Source organism: Medicago sativa, chromosome 3 (assembly GCF_051527215.1).
Source record: "Medicago sativa cultivar Bolivia chromosome 3, Bolivia_mono, whole genome shotgun sequence".
Lineage (NCBI taxonomy): Eukaryota > Viridiplantae > Streptophyta > Magnoliopsida > Fabales > Fabaceae > Medicago > Medicago sativa.
In genome coordinates, this window is record NC_140751.1 from 78288999 (window position 1) to 78310858 (window position 21860).

Genomic DNA, 21860 nt, shown 5'->3' on the forward strand with positions numbered 1-21860 from the left:
TTCTTTTAGATCTATCTTTTATAATTTATTTTTTTTCTTTTTTTCTACGTGGAGAAGTGGTTAGTCGAAGTTCAAATCTCAATCTCTGCATTTCAATATATATGAAACTTACAACCGAGTTATATTTACCGGACAATTTATTTTATTTCTCATACTCGCTATGTTGTATTTTTATTTATGATGTTTTTCTCTAATATATTCTAACTTCAGTTCACTATATTGTGAGAATTGTGAGAATCTGACTCTTCTATTAGATCAAGCATTCATTTTCCTATATGTAGTATTTTAAACAATTTAATATTAAATAATACTTTACTAATATTAAATAATACTTTACTTTTTAATGAAATATTATTTTTAAATTTGATTTTGCCATCAAATGAATATCATGTGCAACCAACGAGGATAAGTTTAATAGAAGATGTTAGATTTTCACAACTTCATAAACTAAACTTTAAATTGCATTTGAAATGAAATAAACGTTGGTAAAGCTGAAAATAAACAAAACTACACACACATATATATTTTTTTTTGTTAACAAGATCATGGATGAACTTCCTAAAAAAAAAGATCATGGATGAACTTGACAAAAAGATTTATCTTGTACCCCTAATCACCTATATTTATACCTTTACCCTTATAAACTATAAAAGTTCTAATTTTACATTTTTTGTTGTTTAACTTCACCCGCTCTATGTTTTTGGTACTTAATTTTTTTTTGAAATGGAATAAATTTTCAAAAAACTTGAGTTAAGTTTTCCTGCAGCTAAAATTTGAAATTGGAATGCTTGGCGGAAAATTTCTGGAATTTAATTTTAACCTCAACTCAACCGTAGCTAACTGCATATTGCCTGAATTGAAAATTTATTCTTCATTTTCTTTTACAAGAAAATCTATTCTTTATAAATATTGTCATTTACGGTCTATAAATTAAAAAACATGTACACACTCCCCTAAAAATATACACTAAAAATTATCATGTGTAATTTTTTAAAATATACACCGTAAATAGATCAATTGATGATAAAAATGGTAGTTTGGATATTTTAAGAAATAGTGATATATAAATTAGATATGAAAGTATCCTATCAAAATTGTTTGAGAATTTCTTATCCATCCTTCATTTCTCTTCTGCATCCTTCAAAATTTCTATCTTACCTGCTGTTTGGATTCTATAATCCAAAACATCTTTAAAAAATCTATTGACTAAAATCATATTTGACGACAAACCATTTGATTAAATAACGAGAAATATATTGACAACGAAAATAAGACGACAAATGACATACAACCTTGGCATGAGATAACAAATAATGAAAAACATGTAAAACACTCGTATTACCTTCAACCATTTTAATGGCTGAGAGAGAATCCTTTTGCACAACGACTTAATAAAATCCATGGTATTTACATATCAAAAGACCATAGTAAATGTCTAACAAAAACCTTTTAACTAAGCGAAATATAAATATAAAACAAGCTTGAAGATTAATTTATTAGAAGAAAATATTAGTTCTTTTAATATTTATTTGACAATATAAACTTCAGACGTATATTATAATTTCTTAACTTTTTTTTTATAAGTTCTGCATTTAAAAGTTTATATTTTCTTTACTAAATTACACTTTTAAATTTGATCCCCAAATTTTAATTTATGGCTCCGTCACATTATGTGTATTAAAAAAAGTGTCCAAAAAAGATAGCCCCGAAGCTTTTTGTGCTATGTTTTGCCGAGATTTTTCTATATCCAAAGTAAGATATATCTGAGAGTTAAAGAGACATAGAGACATGCAATGTCTGTGAAAACAAATTGATTTTGACAAACAATAAAACTCATAATTTGTGCGAGAGATGTCAGTTCAATGGTTAGAGCTTAACTTTATAAAAATGGTTTGAAAATAAGAGATTATTACAATCACAAATTCAAAAGATTAATAGCCTGTTTGATTCTGATTTCTTGTTGCAAATATATTTCTCCGCAATTTTAAGTTGTATACCCAATTTTTTCACTAAACACATTGTTGGATTCACTCCAACGTGGAAACAAACACTCCCTAAGCTGAAATTAATTCTTATACGAGTTACACTTAACATTTTTATTGTTTCTGCCTAAAAAACATTTTATGGTTATCCAAGGCATTCAATGTCGCCCTCTTGTGGCCAAATTCTTTTTCAAAGCCCAAGTGCCTCTTTCAACAAATTTTTCATTTATTAGAAGATCAACGTTCATCACCTCAAAAAATTCATAATCATAGTTCATAGATTATTTCCATAAGTCTACGATTACTTTTAAATTTTCTTAAGAAAAACTTTATAGAGTTCCATACCAAGATGCTTTTACATAGTAGTTTTTAGATCAGTCATCATAAGGTTCCAATAAGCTTTTAAAAACATGTAAGGAAATATTAAAAGACATGCGTGCAAAAATAAAATTAATGAATACATAATTAAAACATAATGTAAGAAAATATATTAAAAGATAGGCGCCATGTAACAACTTAGAAATATATATAATTGATTGTTCTAGTTAGGAATACTGCATGAGAAATTCTTGATTGAGCGAGCACCCAAGAATCTTTCATATTGCATAAACTCACTATTAAGTGATAAGCAAACAATCCTTAAAAAAAAAAAAAAAGTGATAAGCAAACAAATAAATACCCAAATCAACCACTAACATAAACATCAATCTTCATTAGCATCTGGACCTCCATTGCACTTAGCTGCAGAATCTCTGATAGCATCTGAACCTCCATTGCACTTAGGAAGAAAACCTAAATCTTCGGTAGCATCTGGACTTCCATTGCACTTAGGTGAACCTTCGGTAGCATCTGGATCTCCATTGCGCTTAGGAGGGGAACCTAAATCTTCGGTAGCATCTTGACCTCCATTGCATTTAGGTGGGGAACTTAAATCTTCGGTAGCATCTGGACCTCCATTGCACTTAGGAGAGGAATCTAAATCTTCGGTAGCATCTTCTTTTGTAGATGTACTTATACCAAGAATTTTTTCCATATTTTCCAAAGCATTTTTTGCTGCTCTATTGTGTGCAATTTCTTTCTTAGAGCCATAAACGCCACTTCCAACAAATTCCTCGTTTATAAGGACTTCAACTCTCATAGACTCTTTCCACAAATCTCTGAATTGTAACTTGAGACTTTTCTTTTGACAAACTTCATGAAGCTCTGTGACTGGATGCCTTTGAATAGTGTTGGGATCAATTATAGGTTCAAGTAACTTTTTAAAAACCTGACCAAATGAATATAAAAATTATAAAAAATAGAATTAATGAATAATAAACAAATAAAATAAAATGTTAGTTCCAAAATATTATACTGTTATATAAATGTAAATAAAATAAATATAAGAGAAAATGCAATATTTCTACATACATAATGAAAATATCAGGAGAAAATGTCATATTATATACTACTATTATGTGTATGCAAGTCTTAAGTTTTACGACCCGTAATATATTTTGATTAAAATATATGTACATAAAATCACATGATTATTGGCATAAAAATCACATCATTAAAATTAGATAATTTTTGTTACATGAGTAAAAAAGCAGTTTATGTAGATACACGTACATGTTTGAGCTATTCAGTGGTTCTATAGAGTATTCCATATAGAGATACTACTTTTTACACATATTTCAAAAATTTATTATACCATTAACCTATAATAACATATCAATTACTATAAAAAGTATCCCAGTTCTCTTACTTTTTACCGTACATTAATAGAATGATCGACATCGACATACCTATCATATATATTCTAGACTCAACTGGAACAGTGATTGAAAACAAACAATTGAGATGTATGAAAGACTATAAAAGTGTAACTAACTAAGTTCTAAAATAAGTGTAATTAAGTCTTTAAGAAATACTAACTATTGTACTAATTTGTACGAGGTCTTAAGACAATACATTGTACTAATTTATACAAAGTCTTAATTAACTCTTAAGATAATACGTAGAATATATTTAAAACAATAATGTTTTACTTATAGATAATTTTTTTATAAGCAATTTTTTTTTTTTTAAAATTAAGGGAGTATTATAGGTACTGCAAACCCCTTTCAAGGCACTCCAAGCCCACTCACTTATAGATGGCATCCATATAAAACCATATAAGCATGCGCAGTATATATATTTTCTCCAAAAAAAAAAGCGTAATATATATTGTCATATAAAAAAAAATAAAAAATGCCATATGGTTTCATAAAAGTGCCATATGGTTTCGTAAAAATAAAAATAAATCATATAAACATATACTCCTATTTGTATAATTTCATAAAAGTGAAAAATGAATGGTTTTTCAAAAAAGTGAAAAATGAATGAGTACCTTCCACACAGTTTCGATGGATGAGCCACAATCAACGAAGATTGCACCAATGGTTGACTCGACAATATCTGCTAAACTTTTAGGAACGTCGATCAGTCCATTGGAATGTAAAGGATGTTCAGCTATCCCTTTAGTAAATTCTTGAATCTGTAAAAAAAAATATCCAAAATGAAAAAAAAATCATTGTTACAATTCGTGGTTAAATTTCACAGTTCAATAAAAAAATTCGACACACACATCCTTGGCATTTTCTTCATAGTTAAATACAACTTATAATAATATATGGAATTCTTTTTGTAAAACAGAAACCCAATTTTTATGTTAAAATACAATAAAATTGGAGAAGGCATGCTGAATGACCAACTAAGTACTATAGTACAAGAAATCACTGACCCAAAATGTATAACTGAATAAGAATAACAAATTGAATGAAAACAAACTTAATGTCTATATATGTGTCACTGTATGTCTCTTTCTTCTGTCTGTCTATTTTGAGTTTATATGTTTGATACTATCTACTGCAGCATGCAAAACCTTGCACTACTGCGGCATGCCTATAATATTTCTCCAACTGCTAGCTAAAGTCACCATTAAGGAAAAATAAGGTACATGGTCATATATGGTATACGAACACACCATGTGACCATTCTTATAAATAAAATATAAAAGTTTTTTTATTGAGAAAAAATAAAAGCAACTATTAGTCTCCAAAAAATGGATATACTCCTTAACAATAAATAAAAAATAATTTGGCCCTTACAACAGAAAACAATCCTTAAATAATTTTTTTTCATCAATTAATCATACCCACTTTTGTTTTTTTTTTCAGTTCTTTTACAACATAAAATGAGAAAAAAAATAGTTATTCACACATGAAAAAAACTGATAAAGTTATTTTTGATGAAATACAGGTTTTTTCAATAATATATTCTAAATATTAACCATCCCATTTAACTTTTTTTTTTAAGGAAGGACTCGCATTTTACTTATTTCTCTACAATTACCATAAATAGCTTTTTGTGTAAATGTTTGAACATTTCTCTAATATTTATTGTAAGAATAGTTTCTGTTTCAGATTGTAAGCCATGATTAGATTAAAAAATAGTTTTGATAATTAGCACGTTAATATTTAATCTCTTGATTAAATCTTGAAACTAAGCAAAGTTACATTAACCATTTGGTGATGTGACCATTGGCCAGTGTAATTAAAAATAGTTCTCCAAGTAAAAATAGTTTGACAAAGTAACCAATATGAGAGAGAGAACTTACTTGGTCTCCAAGTAGAGGTTTTTTGTGTCGCAAATAATGATGCAAACCATGTTTGATTGCCACACGTGCCAGTTTTTCAGAGTCCACATTTGCAGCACGTAAACGGGTCAAGTGACCTGGTGTTAGGGTTGGATATGCATGAAACTGTTCCTTTGTTATCATTAGGTTAAGAACTGAATCACCTATGTATTCCAAACGGCCATAAGTTAAGCCATTCTCAGCACCGTAAGTACCATGAGTGAAAGCCTCTTCTAGTAATAGTTTGTTCTTGAATTCATATTCTAGAATGGCTTCCACTTCATGCAGCGGTGGTGGTGGTGGTGGAGGTGGAGGAGGTGGTGGAGAGTCATTTTCTTTTGTCTCTGCATCAGTCTCATCTTCCTTCACGTGTGCTACTTCTTGTCCTTGATTAGGAGAGTGTCCTTCTTTGTCGTCTATTTTCAGTGCACATGTTTGGATGATGAGTGCTCCTTCTTTGTGAACTTGGGCTTCCATGGTGTGAGGAATCACTTCCACGTCATGCAGCGGTGGCGGTGGTGGTGGTGGTGAAGGAGGTGGAGAATCACATTCCTTCATGTGCACTTCTTTTTCTTGCTTAGGAAAGTGTCCTTCTTTCTCATCTATTTTGAGTGCACATGTTTGGAGGAGAAGTCCTTCTTCTTCGTCTTTGCATGCTTGAACTTCAATGGTTTGCGGTTGTGGTATAGTTAAAAGGAGAGGTACTTCTTCTTGCTCTTTGTTGTGAACTTGAGCTTCTATGGTATGATTTTGTGGTGTGGTTAAGTGAAGAAGTTCTTCTTCTTGATCTTTGTGGGCTTGAATTTCCATGGTGTGTGGTTGTTGTGGTGTGGTTGAACGAGAGAGGAACAAAGGGTAGTGGGAAATAGAGAGAAAGTAAAGGAGATGGCAAATTGTGATGTGTGGGAGTAGTGTATATATAGACAAGACAAGTAATGGAGTTCACGATGGAGAGTTTTTAAAATTGCACAAAGTTAACCACAATCTCAGTAAATATATTAACCACTGTCAAAAACAATTTCTTGGCATTTTTTGTTAGAAAATGAGAAGGTGGGTGAGCTTTTGAAATGGATTGAAGAGGAGAAAATATTTGGGAGAATAACAATTTTTATTACTTAACAAGATTGGTTTGGTATCTACTTGCTTAATATCTTACTACTGTTTGATTTATAGTAAATGACTATTTCATTCCTGTTTATAAGTTCCAACTTTCAAGTTTCTATACATCAATCAGAAAAATTGTACCATAAACTTTAATACATCAATTACTTTTGCTTGTAATTAAAGTTAGAGAAAGCATATTCTCTCCATCCCAAATTATAAGTAAAAATCACATTTTCTTTGTCCTAAAGTATAAAAAAGAAAAACCCAACTTTAATCTTATTTATTAATGTTATTTTAGATCTCTCAAAAAAAAAAAGTTATTCTAGAAAATCATCTTTCCCAACAAAAACATTTACTTGCATTTAATTTACTTCTTCCCATTTTCTCCGTAATCAATAATCAATGAAAATTATGTTTACATCTCCTCATAAAACTTATTCCAAGGAAAAAGCAAATAACTATACTCCAAATTATTATGTTTTGGTTTTTCCTAATAATTCATGTATCTGGTTTAGATTCTTGACTAGATACGTAAATTTCTCAATGTATCTAAAAAATCAATTGTTTCTTGTAAATAGGATCGGAGGGAGTATTATTTTTTGTTATAATCTGAGACGGAGGAAGTGGTATATGTTTATTCCAACTACTTACATTTAACATTATGTCTCACAACCGTTCATTTAACACATCTCTAGAATTTTCTTTGAACTTGCTACTTGAATCAATTCATTGTTGGTTATTGTAATTTACTATTTTCTACTCCCTCTTTGTCAAATATATCAACAAAAAATAACTTTTTAGATTTATTAAATAAGTAATGTATCTGATTTATAAATGTGATCAGATATATTAGTTATTCAATCAACCTAAATTTTTGTTTATAAATGTGACCGGAAGAGTGTTAATTTACAAAGTCTTATTTTTACTATGAGGTCAATTAGTTTGTCACAATCAGAAGCCCAATGACATTAAGGAAATTTAAATTTACTAATCAAATGGTATCTATATGATAGATACACCGGTGCTCATCAGTATTGGCACAGTTAATAAAGTAAAGGAAAAATTCTATCAAAATATTTTTTACTCTAAAGTAAAGCAATAAATAACTTTTTAACCAGACTAAAATAATTATTAAATTCTTGATTGTCACATATATACTTGGATCTAGTCTTATAGCGTGATATTCATGCAAAATGTGTTATCTTATCAGTAAAGGTGAGATGCCAATTGAAAGTCATAAGCTTGTTAATGTGAGCACAAAATTATGAAACAAGGTGAGTAAAATGTAGTCCAAAGTTAATAACACCTATTTTTCACATTTCATATTTATCATGAGAAAATGTTATAAGTTTGGTTTGTATCTATTTTTCTTCTCCTATTTTGTCTCTTTATACAAATTAAATTCTACTGTTTCTTGTTTCCTTGCCCTATATGTGTATATAACTTCTTGATTGTCCAACACTGTCTGTTAATTAACTGATCATATATAATGCTGAAAACTGGACCAATGATTATTTGATTTGATTCTGAAATATGAATGTTGTTTTGTCACTTTATTATTCACTTGTTGGTTTGTAGTGTTGGACTAGTATAACTGGTATAAGTACTACGTACCATATATCATACCATACAGATGAATGCAGTGCCTGCAGAAACGGCTCTTGGCACGAATTGTTACAGTAGCATGCCTGCAACAAGATTGTGGGGGACAAGACAAACAAGTGGTAGGATTATACGAGACTCTAGCTGACAATGGTGTCTGTCAAGCTAACTGTTTTTGTTTTCTTGCCTTCACTAAAATGGAACCAAAGCTCTCTGGTACACTCCATGAAGGGAATTTGACTCCATACTCAAAATGGTTATGGGAGATTACTCCCTCTCTTTCTCTATGACAGTAAATATGATTTTCTTTTTTACTATTTTGGATTGATTTTTTAGTTTTTGGTTCAAATTTTGTTTGTACATGGAATTATCATTATCCTTTATGTAATCACTCTGTCTCATAAATTAATATATAATTGTTACATTTAAAAAAAATTGTCACAAAACAAGTGTTACTTTTCTTTTCTCCAATTGTGCTATATTAGAGTGAATATTTATTTTAATCTTTGAGAGAAACTACGAGATGATCCATTTGATCCCTTAGAAAAATAAAATCAATTTTTAGTCCATGAAAAAAAAAATTGGGACAAACCACTGTTGAAAAATGGACAATTAAATCATAACAAAATTTAAAAGGGCAATTTTATCTACTTAAAAAATGATACTTTGATCACTAAAATAATATCCCTAAATATATTTTCTTTAATAAATCACGAATTTATTTTTCAGCCGCATCAATCTCGAGGAGATGCAGCAGGTCATCTGGAGGAGAAGCATGAAGTAACAGTTCGATATTCGAAGAGGCTCCCAATTTAGCCATGAAATCTGCACATTGATTTTCCTCGCGAAGAGTGTGACAAATAATGACATTTATCTGCGCTATTAACTCCTTTATCTCTTGAATCAAAACCACATAGAACTTCATGGAGGGACCTTGAATGAGATTGACGCAATACAGAGAATCAAAGTAACAAATGAGGTCGATAAAATTCAAGTCTTTAGCAAAAAAATGAATTCCAGCAATCAACTTTTTTTTTACGAGGCAAGCATATATAAAAATTATGAAGTTGGATAAAAGGCAAAAATATAAGTGTGATGGATTTAAAAACAGAAAGTAAAAAAGAAAACCTAAATATGTTGGCTAAAGCCACACACAACATGAATGTTGAAAGATGATTACAATCTCTATTATTGTCAGTTAGTAGTTAAAAGCGGTTGATCAGTTAGTTCTTGAGTTAGTTACTAATTGAATGAGCCTAATAATTAGATCGATGTGGGACTCAACAAGATGCATGCCAATATACAAGGGATATTTTCAATAATATTCTTCTGTGTATAAACACTACAAGAAATTTTGTATTTTGCGACACTTACTTTGCGACCCTTAGCTTAAAACTGCCTCTGATTACACCTTTGCGACAGTTTCTACGACCCTTAAGCCCAACAGCCGCAAACTTTTTAGTAATTGCGACCCTTAAGCAACTGTCGCAGTTTTTTGAGTTTTTTTTTTAGTTTTTCTTTGAGCTTTTTGGGTTATATCACGTGTTCTTCACCCAATTTCCTGACTATCGCTTTCCCAAATTCACTCTCCCCGCTCCCAAATTTCACTCTCCCCGCTCCCAAAATTCAAACCCTAAGCCTCCAATCTTCATCTCACTCAATCTCTGAAATCTTCATCTCACCCTCATTCTCTTTCATCACCTCTCATGCTTAATCTCATAAACCCTAAAATTCCCATCTCTCTCACCCTCTGTTCTCTGCCATCGCCGCAGCCGTGCTTCTACGCCAACCACGCCGCCGTGCCTCAATCTCGTTCAACCAATCACCACATTGACAAATCCTGCACTTGTCTCTCCAATCTACGGTCCCCACTTCTCTTTCCTTCCATTTCTCATGACCCACCTTCTTTCTCAAAGCTACGGTCAGCCTTCAAACCTAATAATCTTCAACTTTTCATTTTCAGCTGCACAATTGGTTGCTCCAGTCACTGCAAAAGCTGTAAGTTTAAATGTCTCGGTTGCATTAATGTCTTCTACAATTCTTGTCTCTTTCCAATGTTTCTTTTCATTTGTTTATTTTCCGGGGTAAGTTTGGTCTCAGGAACAAGAATTGTGTTTTTTAATCAGGAAGTGGTTGCAACTGTTTTTACTTTGGCTGATGGAGGTATCGGTGACTGGTTTGGAGGCATTCTATTTTCAGCCGGACAACAGGCCAATGAAGCAGGACCAACTATCGTCCCTGAGTTTTACTAGGTGCACTATAAATTCCTCCGAATGATTTTATTTCTTTCATTTCCACTAATAATTGAAACTTGTGTATATGGTTTTTTATATGCTTCTTATTCAACTTTACAGTTTGGCTGTAATTTATGGGGCAGGACTTGTAACCAGCCTTTCTCCCTGTACGCTTAGTGTGTTACCGCTAACCCTCGGTTACATTGGTAAGCTTGTTGTCGTTTTACGTTTTTCGGTACCAAAAACGTTTTAAAATGACTAAAATCTCTGTTATAATATGGCAGGGGCTTTTGGCTCTGGAAAAAGCAGAGCACAGGTAATCTCTTGCCGCCCGAGTTAATTTCTAGTTAATTGAATCTGTGTAATTTCTAGTTTCTAATTTTGCGTTCTTATTCTGTGCAAATGGGTTTCGCTGTAGGGCTAGGGGAACTTCAACATAATTTACTTTAGGAAAAATTTTAAGTCTTTTAAATTAACCTTAAGATAAACTGATGATGATTTTTGTTATCATTCTTCATTAAGGTTACTCATTGAAAACATGTACATATTATGGGAATTTAGGCGGTTGAGAACTTTTGAGCATGAACTAACAAAGTAGGTTGTACATGCACATGTTAAAGAAGCTTTTAAAATATATTGAAACTTACACATACCTTTGTAGTTTCAAACTTCTGATAGTCTTTAATTGCATATAAAAGTATTACGAAGAACTCTAGTTTAAATTCCACTATAGAGAGTAAACGTGATGATGAATGTAAATCTGATTTTAGGAAGAAAAAAAAAATGTTGATGGTAAATGATATTACAATTTGTGTTGTCTTCCAAGTAAAAGTATAATGGAGTCGAAATTTTACTACAAATGAATATACTTTCAGGGGCAAAATTTAAATCAAACCAAAAGAGAAGAGAAAATATCTATACTTCTTCTCAAGTTCTCATGCTCTCACCTAAAATGGCTACTATATAGTGTAAAATGATATGTAATATGTGTGCATGCTTGTTTGGGTTCCAAGTACGCTTGATGTTTCTTTTCTATGTATATGAATGTCATCATGATCTTTATATATTATATTCATGCAGGCCCTTTTAAATTAGTTTATTGATTTAGTTTGTTAATATAGAGAGAGTGATTTAGTTTGTTAATTTATTTATTGATTTTGTTAGTTTCTCAGTTCTGTGCAATTGGTTTTCCGTCATGTTACGCCGCCGCCAATAATTTGTTAATAACGTCTTTCTTTTTTTCCTTCTTACCTGCCACAACTTAACTCTTCCCTTTTTTTCTTCAGAAAACAGTTGGAAACTGGTGCTGATATAGTTACCGGGACTCGTTATGTTAAAGGTGGTGGTGTGCATGGATGGAATCTTATGCGCAAACTAACAAGCAGGGGAGCAAATGTTCTTGCACAAACACTTTTATGGCCTGGTGTCTCAGATTTGACAGGGTCTTTCAGGTAAAGAGATTGATAATGGATATCTAAAAGTTTAGTGAGTGTTTTTGCTCCCTGTTGATCACTTGATTGGTTTGAGATTGATGTATTGTTGTTATTTGTAGACTTTATAGGAAATCAGCGCTTGAAGATATTATTAGTTGTTGTGTTAGTAAGGGATATGTCTTTCAAATGGAGATGATAGTTCAAGCATCCAGAAAAGGGTACCATATTGAAGAGGTGTTGTTGCTAATTTGTGTTTTCTATTCTTTACATTAACCTGGTTGTTATGTCAATTTCATAACTCATGAGTTAGATATGTAGTTAGCATTAATCGTCACTATATGTGCTTGCCATTTATAACATCTTGATATATTGATCGTAATTTTCTTTTTCCAATATCTAACATGTACCTTTTATTCATAAAACTTGTGAACTGAATGATGGCACATCCTTTTTAATGCCATAGGATTTATAATTGACTACACTTTACAGATGCCTGCTGCTGGATTATAGAAATGTTTCACCAATGCATATATTCCCTAATCCCGTGGCTTCAGTTGACTATGACATTTCCTTATTAAGTTACAATTGATCATATGTATGTACTTTGTACATTGAGGCTATCAGCATGTGTTTTTTGTAAAGGCAGTCAGGAATGTACTTATCCATGTAGACATTCTATTCCATATATTGATAGGCTATTGGTCTTCTGTAGGTCGCTGATAAATTGAAATTTGTATGACATATAATTATTCTTAAAGATGCATTTGATATTAACGTTGTCAATTTAACTGGCAGTCATACACACACTGTCTTGTGCTTTGCAAACTGTCCGAAATGATAATCGCAAAACATGGAAATTATTCCAGGATTGGCATTTGATGATTAGATAAATTGGGAGACTATTAAGGATGATGTTGAGTTGGGAAACTCTAATTACCCTATGGTTCTTGTTCAAGTTCCAATGTATAATGAAAGAGAGGTGAATTTTCAATATTGATTTTTTCCATTTTAATGTAATTTGTGACCTTTTTAAAGCATAACTTTCTGTCTTTGAAATTGACATAAAAATGGTTCAAAATGCAGGTTTATCAGTTATCAATTGGTGCTGCATGTGGACTCAGCTGGCCTTTTGATAGAATCATCATACAAATTCTTGATGATTCAACTGATCCAACAATTAAGGTATACATGCTACGAAACTAATGTGCACTTTTGTCACCTTAAATTACACTTTTGGTCTAGTAAATTTTATTTTTCACCTAAGTTTTTCTTTGGTTCCATTTTGGTTCTCTTGTTAGACACTATAGTCATTTATATCGGTTTTTCATTTCAGTCCATCAAATATTTCTAAAATAGAGAATAATCGAGTAACAGGACTAATCGAGTAACAGGACTAATGATAGGGTTAAGTTTGTATTAAAAGGTGATTGTGAATGATTGTGGCAAGTGAACAAACAAAAAATGCAGGAGTTGGTACAAGTAGAATGCCATAGATGGAGAAGCAAAGGTGTGAATATATAGTATGAAGTTAGGGACAATAGAAATGGTTACAAAGCAGGTGCACTAAAGGAGGGAATGAAACATAGCTATGTGAAACAATGTGATTATGTTGCTATCTTTGATGCTGATTTTCAACCTGAACCTGATTTTCTTTGGCGAACCATCCCTTTCCTTGTTAATAATCCTGATATTGGTTATTGTTGTTGTTGGTTATTGTTTTTTTTATTTGTCCTCTGTTATTGTTGTTAACCCTTTGCCATTGTAATCGAATATGCATATGAAAGATAATTGTTTGAGCTAATTTGTAATGCAGTGGTTCGTTGTTTAAGTTATTAACCCATTGTTATGTTGCAGGCTTGTTTCCTCTTTCCGCAACTAATATATTGGATCCTTCCATACATCCAGTTGATGCTTTTGTCCTTTGATTCCAGAAACAGATCAGGTATTGTACTGATTCCTTCATCACATGTTAATTGTTTTTTTTTTTTGGAGTACATCACATTTTAATTGTTTAATGGTCTGCATTTGATGTCTAATTATAGGATTTGTTTTGGCATTGATGTTTGATGTGTGAAGCATCAGTTTTAAAGCAAATTCAGTTTCGCTAAATTTCTGATGTTGATGCTATCTGTATGCAGCTTCTACTTCACTCAATTCAGTTCAGAACATTTAAAATGCCTAAGGAGAGAAAAGATGGGTCTTTGTCACATGAGTGTAGCAGAACATCACCTTATCCGAGCAGCTCAAGTCGCGTCAGAAGATCTACATCTAAAATTCCTTTAGGAGGCATGTCACATTCAGATGGCACTAGGTTAGGTTCGCATGTGAGTGTGTGGCTGCTATCTAATGCTTAAGCTGTGAATAATGTCATTGGTCAAGAAGATTGTGATGACCAAATAGATTAACATTATTAAGGATGTTAGTTAAGACAAATTTTATGTGATGGTCTTGCTATTTTTAGTTATATATTTTTGTATTTTATGTATTTATTAATATATTTATTTAAATTGGCAACAAAAACTGCCCCATTCATTTTTTATTTTTTTTTTAAAAATCTTAACATCTGCGACTGTTTTGAAGGGTCGCAAGCCTTTATTTTTTTTAAAAAAAAACTTACATCTGCGACTGTTTTGAAGGGTCGCAAGCCCTTTTAAATTAAATTAAAGCGCTCCTTTGCGACGGTTGGCAACTGTCGCAACACCTGTTGCGGCAGTTGGAGTGGCTGTTCTACGAAGGGTCGCAAATGACTGTTGCGACCCCAACAAATGTGACTGTTGGGGAACAGTCGCAAATGTACATTTGCGACCCTTCTAACAGTCGCAATCGTCAATTTTAAAGGTCGCAAAACGCATTTTTTCTTGTAGTAAAGAGAGTGTGTGTGTGCAAGCTGACATTGTTCTAACAATTGGTATTAAGGAGCCTTGATTCGATCTAGTGCAGCAACATAAAACAGGACTGGGACGTTCTTGAAAAATGTCATACTTGTGGAGAAAATGTGAAGAAGGTGAAGCTTCAGGCTTTACAAAAACAATAGGTGCAGATGACTTCTTTGTCAAGGTGTTAGACAATACATCATTGTGGCATTCATTATTGGTTCTATATACCTTTTGTAAATCAAATCAAATATATCAATTGATACTTTTTTTTTAGAGGGAATCGATTGATACATTATTTATATATGGTATAGTATCAACATAGCCTTGAGTTTAACAACATATTTCTTGATCCCTAAACCTCTATCATGGAAACTTCAGGTTATACCCCCTTCTCCAGCATCCAAATCTTAAGCCATAACGGCAAGTTTAATTTAGCAGGATCCATTTGAATTTCAACTAATAAAAGAGCGTGTTATCGACATTCCTCAACCCTAATTTCTTTTTTTGGGGAATAATAAATATAATTTTCATTTTATGGAAGACTCGTTTTATAAATATAAATACCTATAAAAGACCACTAACGATTTTAATGGGTTGTTCTTTATACATCTAAGACATTTATTTTCAAACTATTAAATCAATAATAAAATGTGCATTCATGTATGGGACACAAATTCAACCACTTGTGCACCCTAAAAGGCAAAAAAAAAAAAAAAAATCATCCACAAACGTAAACATAATTTTTTTTTAATGGCAAAAAAGTTATCATATAAATCAATGAGAGAAAAACATACAATGAGTACCCAAGTCCAAGAAAAACCAAAACAACCAAAAAGAACAAGAAAAGGAAGAAACAAAAGACCATAAAATTCCCAGAGAGGACACCCTGGCAGACATCAAATTCAAACCCAAGCAACAAACAAAAGACAGTACAAAACTACCCCAAGAAGAGAGACTAAGGGTCCGTTTGTTTCAAATTTTTTCCAAAAAAAATCCATTTTTTCCCTTAAAAAAATCACTTTTTTCATTTTTAAGTGTTTGTTTAGGATTTTTAGAAAAATCATTTTATCAAAAAAATCTATTTTGACCCTAAAATGAAAAGCTATTAGGATTAGCTTTTCTTAAAATCTATTTTTTTCAACAACAAGGAGATAACACATGTGCATGTTAGAACTCATTGTTTTAAAAAAAATGGATTTTTATGGATAGTAGGCAAACACAAATAACTTCAAATTTTTTTAAAAATCTCTAAAAAAAAAAAATCTCTAGATTTTTTTGACACAAAATCTATTTTTTCTAAAGCTGAAACAAACGCACCCTAAAGGTGCGCCCCAAGAAACATAAATATCAATCTACAAGAGCATCTTCAACTGTAGATGTGCTTACACTTAGCACCCTTTCTATATTATCCAAAGCATTTTTTGCAGCTCTATAACGTGCAATGTCTTTCTTAGAGCCATAAGTGCCTCTTCCAACAAATTTCTCATTGATGAAGACGTCAATGTTCATAGATTTTTCCCAAAAGTCTACAAATTGCAAATTAAATTTTTTCTTCTGACAAACTTCAGTCAGCTCTGTGACGGGATGCTTCTCATATACCTTTGGCTCAATTATAGGTTCAAGTAGTTTTCTGAAAACCTAGCCAAGAAATTTTTTAAAATGTAAAAAAATAATTGAGTTAATGAATATAACAAAATAAAATGTTAAATCTAAAAAATATATACTATGTTATATATCTGTAAAGTACTAAAATTATAAAACATAAGAGAAAATGCAAAAATCCTCTAAAAAAAATATGAGGTAATTTATAATTTAATAAATATATTACTTTTGTATAATGATGTGAAGTTAATGAGAGTGTCATTGAGTCCTTAATAGGAACTTTTATTAAAAAATTATAAATAAATGAGGTGTACATGTAGGGTCCATTAAATGAGTCACTATTAGTGTACTACTATTGGTAGGGTTCATGTAGGGTTTGAAAACCATTGGTTGTATAAATAAGTACCCCCTAATTTTCTAGCAATAACTCATCTCCAAGAGTATCCATTTAAACCATTTGAACTATTCTTTGAACTACTATTCAGTGATTTTATAGAGTATCCCATGAAAATATGCTTTAGATACATACAGTTAAAACTCTATAAATTAATAATGTCAGGACCGGAGAAATTTATTAATTTAAAGAGTTATTAATTTATCGATAAATTAATAATTATTAATTTAAAGAGTTTTTAAGTAATTATACTGTACATACCAAACAAAAAGGCAAATTAGTCTATGCCTCTTGGAATTACGTTGCAGCGAACCTTGGGACTCAACGTAAATTAGTAACTACTGTGTTCATATGCATTGGAAATCAATAATGACTTTTGAAGTACAGTAAATGTAAACAAGAGGAACAAATGTGTTCAATGTATTCTTAATATATTTTTTTCAATTTCTATGAATTATTAATTTATGATTTTCTTGGGACCGAAAATTATAAAGGGATCTCTCGAAAAATTATTATCTTATTATTTTATCGAGTTTTTCAATTTTTTACATTGGCCCAAGTCGGGACCGGACAAATTTATTATTTTAGAGAGTTTATTAATTTACCGAGTATTAAATTAAAGAGTTTCTACTGTATTAGACAAATATTTTATATAACAATTAACTTATAACAACATATCTATGATATATAATCCTACTTGTTCTGGACCGATCAAAGACCTGGGCTTAAGCCACTTAGGCCCAATAACAAATCAAGCTCAAATGCTGCATTTGACAAAATTACTCGCGACACACTCCTTCCCTGCGAGGGAGGTATACGGAGCAAAGGAGAATAGTTCAAACGTCGTGCAACGTTCGGCAACGTCTCTCTACCCACGTTCCCGCGAATATCTCACCGGCGGTTACACTTCTTACGATTTCGTAACCGCCGGTCACACGTGTGCCTTACAACGGCTCTGCATTCACCCACCTCTATAATTAAGGCTCCTCGCAGCCTCCAAGGTAGAATCTTCTTCACTCTAAAACCCCCATTCTGAACCACTACTGACTTGAGCGTCGGAGCGTCTGCAGGTACACACCCCCCATTCAGTCCAGCGTTCACTGAAGTTCTCTCACCACCGTGAGCCACCACCTTTGACCAAGCACCGACAACCACCTTCGATCATGTACGATCACTACTATTTCTTAAGAATACTAGTATTGCATTTCTCCTACTTCTTTTACCATATAATGTATCTATCTATCTATCATATATTGTATACCTAATTGGAGCAATGATTTTATTAAATATAAATTGGAGCAATGATTGGCACTCTTGAGAGCAATGATTTTACAATAAAATTATGGTACTAATTTATTATATGAGGTCTAGATATTTAAAACAATCACGTTTTACTTATAGATGGTATCTCGTATCCATATAAAATCATATAAACATGAAATTGTACAATTTCATTTTTTTTTAATTTCATAAAAATATACTGATGGATTTTAAATATATTGTATTAAGTGAAAAATTAGTGAGTACCTTCCACACAATTTCGAGGGATGAGTCGCAATCAATGAAGAGAGCTCCAATGGTTGACTCAACAATATCAGCTAGATCTTTAGGCACACGTATGTGCCCATTTGAATGTATAGGATATTCTTCAATTGCTTTAGTAAATGCTTCAATCTGTATCAAATTGCCAAAAAAAAAAATGTTGGTACAGATTGTCGTTTAAATTAAAAGTTCAATTGAAAATAATCCATATACCACAAAAATACCTTCTTCATACTATTTTTTGTTTTCTTTGAGTCAAAACATATCTTCAAGTTGGGTTGGAAGTTTCTCTTATTTATTGCGAGTTAATTAATCACAACTACATTGTGAATGTTTTTTTTTTTTAATTATTATGACTAAATGCATGAATCTTCTCACTTCTTATTGGCCAGCTAGCTATGATGTAATGTCTCCGGAATGAATAGTGGTGATAGGAATATTGTTTTCATTATGTTATTATTAATTTATACCGTCAAAACTTAGCTAATATACTACCTTAATATATACTCCTTTCGGTCCTTATTATAAGAAAAAGTTGACTTTTTAGGTTCATAGAATAATTAATGTATCTTATTGAAAATATAGACTAGATACATAACTTATACAATGAACCAAAAAAGTAAATTGTTTCTTATAATAAGGACCGGAGGGAGTATTACTATATACAACTCTTTTTTTAGGGAACAATACGACTTCTTATACTATAGTACAATTTATTTTCCTCTAAAAAAATAGATGCAAAATTTTTGGGACTAATATAAATGACTAATATGTACATTTATTTGTCAAACAAAATATAGAATGAGTAAATAGTCAATTACCCCCCTGAAATTGTAAGTTTCGTCAATTACTCCCCTGAAATTAACAAAACTTCAATTACCCCCTGAAATTGCACAACATTAATCAATTTACCCCTTCCGTCAAATTTTTCTATTAGTCAACATGAAGTTTTGCAAATACCCCCCTGAAGTTTTGCACTTATGTTCAAAATGCCCCCTGAACTTGAAAATTTATATCACTGAATTGTGGAGCATATTAGCTAAGTTTTGATGATATACAACCATATATTGGCAGTATGGTAGAACAAATTGACATTATTTGGTAAACCCTACAATAATGTTCAAAAGGATGGTGCAATATATGCTACCATTTTCCGGATTCTATACATTCTTAGCTACCATTTTCTAATCATATTTGTAGGTAGTTAGTATTATCTTAAAGTTGTTAGAAGTTGGAGCCTCGATTATGAATTCCTTAACTAGTCAAATTTTCATTGATTCACTTTCCTATTGCTAGAATTCCTTAATGTCGCAAACAGAGAGAAACCTCAATGTCTGGTTAGATAGAGTAATTTTAGTGAGTGGTGTGTTTTTAGGAAGTGCTTAAAATGATTGGGTTAAACTACATTGTTTGGATAATTAGTCCATATTAGCTAAGTTTTATTTTACCATACTGCCAATATATGATTGTATACCGTCAAAACTTAGCTAATATACTACCTTAATATATACTCCCTCCGGTCTCAAATATAAGAAAAGATTCCTTTTTTAGGTTCATTGAGTAGTTAATGTATCTAGTCTACATTGTAAAACAAATACATTAATTATTCAATGAACCTAAAAAAAGAATTTTTTCTTATATTTGAGACCGGAGGGAGTATGTTCCAAAAAAATACATGCGATTTTGTTTATAAATCATTTCGGTGGGAGCATTATCTAAAAGGTTAATTATCTTTTATGATAAATAGTTGTAGAAAAACTCACCTCAAAAAAAAAAAAAAAAAAAAAAAGAGGAGAAAAACTAAAAAAAAAAAATCGAAAAAGTGAAAAACCATTGCAGCATTGATATTAGACTATCTACCATACCATGCCCTAAAATTAATTAGCGAATAAATACAAGAATATACTTTTTTTTTAGGGAAAATACAAGAATATACTTACTTGCTCTCCAAGTTGTGGCTTTTTGTGACGCAAATAACGATCCAATCCATGCTTGACAGCCACACGCGCTAGCTTTTCAGAGTCCACGTTCTTGGATCGTAATTGAGTCAAAGTACCAGGTTTCAAATTTGGATATGAAACAAACTGTTCCCTTGCCATCAACAAGTTAAGAACAGCATCACCCACATATTCCAACCGCTCATAATCATTCTCAGCATCGTAAGTGGTATGCGTGAAAGCCTCTTCCAATAAGTGCTTGTTATTAAACTCGTACCCTAGGATTGCTTCCACTTCATACAACGGCGGCGGTAGCGGAGAATCTTTGTTGTTGTTATTGTTGTTGTTGTTGGTGGTGACTTCTTTCTCTTGTTGTTTAGGAGTTGGTTCTTCTTTGTTGTCTATTCTGAGTGCATGTGTTTGGATGAGAAGTGCTTCTTCTTCTTCTTGCTCTTTGTATGCTTGAGCTTCCATGGTGATGTTTGAGAGAGAGAGAGAGAGAGAAATATAGGGAAGTAGAAAATGTAGGTGAAGCGGCTTGGTTATAGAATTTTTCTTGGTTATAGAATTTTTGGTTATAGAATTTGGCACTATATATATGACGCATTTTCTATATCTTTTATTTTTTTGAAAGTTCTAGACAAGTGCTATATTAGGTAGGTACGACAAAAAAGGAATTAAATCGATAAAAATCATGTTTATTTAAAAAAAAATCGATAGAAATTATGGATGAGATCAATTTTGATTGTGTGGCATGATGTGTTATCGTTGAAAATTTATTAATTTATTAATATTAATTAATACATACTACATACACAAGAAGTAATTGGGCTAATAGGCGTGATATGCTCAGCAGTTAATATGATTTTATTTGAATATTTTACTTATATTCTTTTTTTAAGAGGTTTTCCTAAATTATTTAATAAGGCACTATAAGGAATTTGTTTTTTTGACCAAAAGGGAAGTTGTTTCTTTGTTACCAAAAAAAAAAGGAATTTGTTTTGACAATTGCAGAAAATAATCCGATCGTTTTTTTTTTCTTTTTTAAAAGGAATTAAAGGATTTTCTCAACAAAAAAAAGGAATTAAAGGATAGTATTTTGGGTATGTTTTGATATCTCATTATATTTTAACGGTTTAAATGCAATGCTGGGTATTTTATTGTTGTCTGGGTATTTTATGATGGAGCTGAATAAAAATTGCTTTTATTTTTTAAATTAGTAATGTCATTACTAATAGTATTATAATGACAAAAAAAATAGTATTATAATGACGATGAAAATTGAACTATCAATCTCCTTATCATTGACTCTTAAACTAATTCAGTTTACTTGTGTTCAATTCCAAGTTGATAAAAAATTATTCAAAATTATTTGATGTGTCTATATTTTATTTTGCGAATGCCACTTGAATTTCAGATTTGTTTTTTAAATATGACAGTATTCAAGTCTTCGGATATGCAACATTGACAACGTTAAAATCATTGATTGGTTTGCA

The 21860-nt window shown here is 31.4% G+C and overlaps 3 protein-coding genes across 6 annotated transcripts; 1 reads left to right on the forward strand and 2 right to left on the reverse strand.

Moving 5' to 3' along the window:
• Positions 1 to 2491: 2491 nt before the first annotated feature.
• On the reverse strand, positions 2492 to 6773 carry LOC146940518 (uncharacterized). Its single transcript, XM_085754214.1, has 3 exons — positions 5623 to 6773; positions 4354 to 4500; positions 2492 to 3249 (listed from the first exon to the last, which is right to left on the reverse strand). Exons 1-3 carry the CDS (start codon positions 6448 to 6450, stop codon positions 2686 to 2688), a joined length of 1539 nt encoding a protein of 512 aa, XP_085610340.1. The 5' UTR covers positions 6451 to 6773; the 3' UTR covers positions 2492 to 2685.
• A 2925-nt stretch (positions 6774 to 9698) lies between these two features.
• On the forward strand, positions 9699 to 14498 carry LOC146940519 (glucomannan 4-beta-mannosyltransferase 9-like). Of its 4 annotated transcripts, none has more exons than XR_015032042.1 (8): positions 9699 to 10598; positions 10701 to 10786; positions 10865 to 12031; positions 12133 to 12247; positions 12503 to 12992; positions 13097 to 13195; positions 13481 to 13955; positions 14152 to 14498. XR_015032042.1 is itself a non-coding variant. In XM_085754219.1 (6 exons), exons 3-6 carry the CDS (start codon positions 12954 to 12956, stop codon positions 14184 to 14186), a joined length of 261 nt encoding a protein of 86 aa, XP_085610345.1. In that variant the 5' UTR covers positions 11693 to 12031; positions 12133 to 12247; positions 12503 to 12953; the 3' UTR covers positions 14187 to 14498. The 4 variants fall into 4 exon arrangements, 1 of the variants encoding a protein (XP_085610345.1); XR_015032043.1 differs by lacking the exon at positions 14152 to 14498 and having other exon boundaries at positions 9699 to 10344; positions 10473 to 10598; positions 13481 to 14144; XR_015032041.1 differs by lacking the exon at positions 14152 to 14498 and having other exon boundaries at positions 12880 to 12992; positions 13481 to 14143.
• Positions 14499 to 16116: 1618 nt separating this feature from the next.
• RTL1 (RNAse II-like 1) lies at positions 16117 to 20904 on the reverse strand. The gene is made up of 3 exons (XM_085754218.1): positions 20368 to 20904; positions 18413 to 18559; positions 16117 to 16527 (listed from the first exon to the last, which is right to left on the reverse strand). Exons 1-3 carry the CDS (start codon positions 20836 to 20838, stop codon positions 16237 to 16239), a joined length of 909 nt encoding a protein of 302 aa, XP_085610344.1. The 5' UTR covers positions 20839 to 20904; the 3' UTR covers positions 16117 to 16236.
• Positions 20905 to 21860: the final 956 nt, after the last annotated feature.

Bases quoted from the DNA above. Each gene is read 5' to 3' on its own strand.
- LOC146940518 (XM_085754214.1), bottom strand. From the start codon at position 6,450: ATGGAAATTCAAGCCCACAAAGATCAAGAAGAAGAACTTCTTCACTTA. The intron at 4,501-5,622 runs GTAAGTTCTCTC...TTTTTTTTACAG, and splicing joins AACCTCTACTTGGAGACCAA to ATTCAAGAATTTACTAAAGG. The intron at 3,250-4,353 runs GTACTCATTCAT...TCATTTGGTCAG, and splicing joins CCATCGAAACTGTGTGGAAG to GTTTTTAAAAAGTTACTTGA.
- LOC146940519 (XM_085754219.1), top strand. From the start codon at position 12,954: ATGGTTCTTGTTCAAGTTCCAATGTATAATGAAAGAGAG. The intron at 13,196-13,867 runs GTATACATGCTA...GTTATGTTGCAG, and splicing joins CAACTGATCCAACAATTAAG to GCTTGTTTCCTCTTTCCGCA. The intron at 13,956-14,151 runs GTATTGTACTGA...ATCTGTATGCAG, and splicing joins TGATTCCAGAAACAGATCAG to CTTCTACTTCACTCAATTCA.
- RTL1 (XM_085754218.1), bottom strand. From the start codon at position 20,838: ATGGAAGCTCAAGCATACAAAGAGCAAGAAGAAGAAGAAGCACTTCTC. The intron at 18,560-20,367 runs GTAAGTATATTC...AATTTGATACAG, and splicing joins AGCCACAACTTGGAGAGCAA to ATTGAAGCATTTACTAAAGC. The intron at 16,528-18,412 runs GTACTCACTAAT...TTTCTTGGCTAG, and splicing joins CCCTCGAAATTGTGTGGAAG to GTTTTCAGAAAACTACTTGA.